At 36.8% G+C, this 4,714-nt stretch overlaps 1 protein-coding gene across 2 annotated transcripts in view; it reads left to right on the forward strand.

Moving 5' to 3' along the window:
- Positions 1–4,714, forward strand: part of LOC106869668 (probable 3',5'-cyclic phosphodiesterase pde-5) — a 332,523-nt gene that overhangs the window by 9,200 nt on the left and 318,609 nt on the right. For both annotated transcript variants that reach the window (XM_052969509.1, XM_052969510.1), the window contains exon 2: positions 2,917–2,937. In XM_052969509.1, the coding sequence (XP_052825469.1) occupies positions 2,917–2,937 (21 nt within the window). The remainder of the gene's footprint in view (positions 1–2,916; positions 2,938–4,714) is intronic.

A 4,714-nucleotide genomic window follows, 5' to 3' on the forward strand; every position in this document is an offset into this window, starting at 1 on the left:
ATACGCTCAGAGGGTTGCAATCCCTGTTTCTTTGCAAAACCGTATGTTAAAAGAATTCCACATGGGACACCCAGGAATTGCGAGAATGAAAGCATTAATGAGAAGCTATGTTTACTGGCTGAATATGGATCAGGATATTGAAAAATTGGTGAAAGCCTGCAGGGGTTGTGCCCTGGCAGCAAAAGCACCGCCTGTAAAAATTCAACCTTGGCCCAACACTTGGTTAAGATTACACATAGACTTCGCTGGACTGTTAAATGGAGAGTATTATCTAATAGATGTGGATAATTACACAAAATGGCCAGAAATATGTAAATGTGGGAAGGCAGCTTCCAAAGTAACGATGGAATTTCTGGACGAACTTTTTGTGCAATATGGCATCCCAGACACTATTGTGTCTGATAATGAAACACAGTTCACATCAAAGGAATTTAAAAACTTTTGCAAAATGCATGCAATGGAGCATATTACTACTCCGCCATTCCATCCGAGATTAGCAGAACGTTTCGTAGAGCGCTGCAAAAATTTAGAAATAAGCTACTAGCTGATACTGCATTGATTCAATTCTTAAGCATCTACAGAATAACACCTAACCCCAACACCACATCAAGTATGTTGCAGGCTGAAGTAATGTTCGCTTGGAAAGTCAGGTCAGTATTTGACAAATTACTACCGGAAAGAAAAGATAAAATGGAGACAAACACCGAAAATAAGATGAAATATTTCAAAATCGGTGACAAGGTATTTTTTTAAATATACAGAAATGGAAAAGAAAGTTGGGAAGAATGTATAATAAGTAAACATTTAGAAAAAATAACATACATGGTAAAAGGTCACAAGAGACACCTAAACCAACTGAAAAATAGTTTACAAAAAAAAGAATAAGGCATGAAGAGCCAATGGAATTTCTTTATGACATTTTTGACGTCCCAATATCTCAAGGAATAATTGAATCAACGAGTACTGCAACTAGGAAAAGAAAGCAAACGAAACTTTTGCAAGTAGACCCGAAACGAAAAAAATATTCCAATTTCTATCTGGGGAATTTAAAAAAATGTGGGGGAAAGGTGGAAATAAAGATAATACATAAAAGAAAAATATTAACTTCCAACGAAAGTCAAACTCAAAAAGGGGAGATGTTGTGGTGAAATCCTGACACCCTGTGGGATAACAAGTCAACTGTCCTAAACTGTATAAAGGTGCATGCGCACTGTCAATGAGAGACAGTGTGGTGTGTGCAGGCGCTTCGTGAAGACAGTGGTAGAAGTTGTTGAGAAGAGATATTGATTGTTATATGTTGTTTCTGATTTATACTTGTATTGTTATAACCTTGTTGTAATTCCATGTTATAAAGTGGCATATACAGTGGGTTCGAAGAAGGATATAACAGTGTTGATGAGACACAAAAAGAATACACTTTAGGTTGCTCTTAGAACTATCTAGAAATAGTCAGTTGAACTGTACGAGGGGATTCCTAATTCCTGGAGAAGACTGTAAACAAAGTGTTTCTCTTCTGGAAAAAAAAAAAAGGGTGGGAACACAAGAACCTAGTCTCATTTTTGAAAATAAGAAACTTCTGCAGTTTGGCCAAGTGAGTATTTTTTTTTTTTTGCAACCTGGATGCTGGAACTTCAGCTGTGGTCTTAGAGAGTGCCAAATTATGCACTTATTCATTCAATTCTGTTTGGGTAAACTGTTGAGGATGGTCTTGGAATTCTGAAGTAATTTCTTGATCTTCATTATCATCCTCGTACTTGTGTTTGCTAGCTTTGTCTTAGGAAGAGGTAAACCCAAAGAAAACTGGAATCAGGAGTGTCTCAAAGTGCATAACAGGTCTAATTATTGAAGGAATATTGGAATAAGATATTCTATACTTATTTTTTTTGCTGATGTCTTTTGTGTTGACTATACAAAAATAACAGTCACTTGCTCTCACCAAACCATAGGAACTTCAAACAGCAGGTCCTTACATTTTCCTTTTGTCCAGCCATGGAGCATTTCCTCACAGTTATGACACACAACATGAGGGGTCCCATTTTTTTTCTTGGTTGCCTAGGGGAATTCCAAAATAGGTTTTATGAGCCTGTCTCACAAACAATGATATACTGTGCTTTTGATAAATATGTGTGAAAGAGCCACAGACATAGCCATCAAGATTATTCACACAACTATGTCTACTTGAAGAAGCCATAGTCAGATCCGTAAAAGCACAATTGTCAATTCTTTGTAAGTAGGATATATGTATCTCAATATGTCAAATTTAACTATAAATATATAAAAAGTTAATCTTCAAATTGCTAGAATATTAGAGCATGGAGAGTAAAACCGATTACAAATTTGAAATTAGCACCAAAAAAATCTCACGTGACAGAGAATTTTAAAAAAATTGTTGTTCAGTGTTTTTAAAGGGTATACTCACTCCACCAGGCTGTTGGATAGTTGTTAACTCAATTGAATTCATTCTTGTTTAGATAGGTTCTATTTTAGGTGTCCAACAAAAACCACCCTCCTTATCAAGTGGGCTTTGTAAGATTGTTGGCTTTGTTACCCACAGCTTGACCATGCAACAGGTTGTACATAGTTACATGTTACCAAAAGCACTAAAAGTGGCCCCACACACACACACACGTGCGCGCTTAAATAAGTACCAGTTATACACTGGGGTCGATATAATCGACTTAATCCCTTTGTCTGTCCTTGTTTGTCCTCTCTATGTTTAGCCCCCTGTGGGCAATAAAGAAATAAGTATAATTATAGGTTTTAAAATACATATATAGTCTAGTCTAATGCAAAATCTTATTATATAGTTAGACTATATACATGTTTCAAAACCTATAATTATATATAATTATAAATGATTTTTTTTTTTTGTTTTGTTTTTTGTTTAATGTGTCTATTTCTTTTCCTCTAACTCAGGACGAAGTCCGTTGCAGACAGGTAAGTCCTGTTTTCTTCTTCTTGAAATATGACAATTATTATTAAAATTGAATCTAAAAAAAAAAAGTTTGATTATTTTTGTTGGGTTTCCATAGGCCTAAAGTTACACATTTTGAAGGAAGCCCATTAGATTCACTTTTTGAACTTGGCACAAGCACAGGCGAGGTGAGTAGTGCTTTTTATGTGGCACAAGCACAGGCGTGGTCAGTTTTGGCAAGGTTTTTACAGCTGGATACCCTTGCAAATACCAACCACTTTACAGTGTGGACTGGGTGCTTTTAAGTGGCACCTGCAAAATATTAAAAAATTAAAAAATTAAAAAATCTTCCAAGAGGGGAGGAGGCATTGGAGGAGGTGATGATGAAAAAGTTATAGTGAGACAGATACAGGTGTCTTGCTATAGAGGAAGTACAAGGTTATCTGGCCAGAGAGAGAGAGAGAAAGATCTAGAATGAAGACAGAAACAGGTGTGCTACCGCAAAGAAAATACACGGTTGCCCAACCTAAGGGAAGTGCAGGAGAAGGGGAGAGAGAGAGTGAGAGACTGCAGGATGGAGATGGTGGTAAAATACTGGGAATACTCACAAGGAACGGTGATCAGAATATAAATGAGATGGCAAGTGCAGGGCATACCTTTGAGGTTCAAATGCCATAAGTGGTAGGATATTGCAAAAGGAGTGTGATTAAAGAGTGCAAGTAAGTGGCAAAAGACCTGGGTTGGAGGGGCTACCAGATAGCAATGATACAGAGGAACAAAGGTATGAGGACAGGATTGGGGAGTGAGAGCTAGGCATAGTGAATGAAAGAGGAAATGTGAGAAAGAGAAGAGATGTAGATTGGTTTGTTGGGGTAGGAAGAGTTTTCTTGTTAGGTATGGATAGAACACCCAGGTCAGGGTCTAGCAGATGGCAATAATAGAGTGAGTGAGACAGGGCATGTGGATAGAACACACAGGTTGGGGGCAAGTGGAATGCAATGATACAGTGGCACAGGGCCAACAGGACAGGATTGGTGAGTGGGAGGTAATCATAGTACATCAAGTAGAAATGTGAGGAAGAGAAGGGATGTAGAGACTTAATTTGGTTTGTTGCAGTAGAGTGTGTGAGAAGTTTTTTTGTTAAATGTGGAATTTCAAGTATCAAGTTACATAAACATGAAGCTTTATATAACTAGATACATTACACTTCATGTAATGTATCTAGGACAACTTAGTCTCATGGATCTCAAACTCTTCAAGATCATTTTAACATTTGAATTGGGCAAATTTAATTAAATATTTTACTAAGGTGCATCTAGCTGTTTAGAGAACTAATCCTTTCCTCCACTTGGTACAGCATTGTTCAGTGTCTGTGTTTCTGTGTGTCTCCTTCTCTTCCTTTACAGCAATGAATTATACCTGTCTATAACACCTGTTTTCAATTAAACTGATCAATAAAAATTAAGAGTATTGACCTAAGAGATGGCTCAATGAGCTTCTTACATGTGTATACATATATATGTGTGTGTTACTGATAATACAACTAATTCTTGTCTGAAAATTACTTGGATCCTTTGCATTTTTCACAACATGAAAGTGAAAGCAAAGCTAAAAAGTAAAAGCTAAAGAGTAAAGAAAATAGGTACCCCATTCAAATTTTGGAGAGGAGCATGACCTCATGAATAACTTTTATATTTGGAGATCAATGAAGCAGTTTACAAAAGTTGATCAGTAAGACAATATATTTATGTGTGTTGTGTGTGTGTGTGTGTGTGTGTGTGTGTGTGTGTGTGTGTGTGT

The sequence above is a fragment of the Octopus bimaculoides genome, chromosome 7 (assembly GCF_001194135.2).
Source record: "Octopus bimaculoides isolate UCB-OBI-ISO-001 chromosome 7, ASM119413v2, whole genome shotgun sequence".
NCBI classification, from domain to species: domain Eukaryota; kingdom Metazoa; phylum Mollusca; class Cephalopoda; order Octopoda; family Octopodidae; genus Octopus; species Octopus bimaculoides.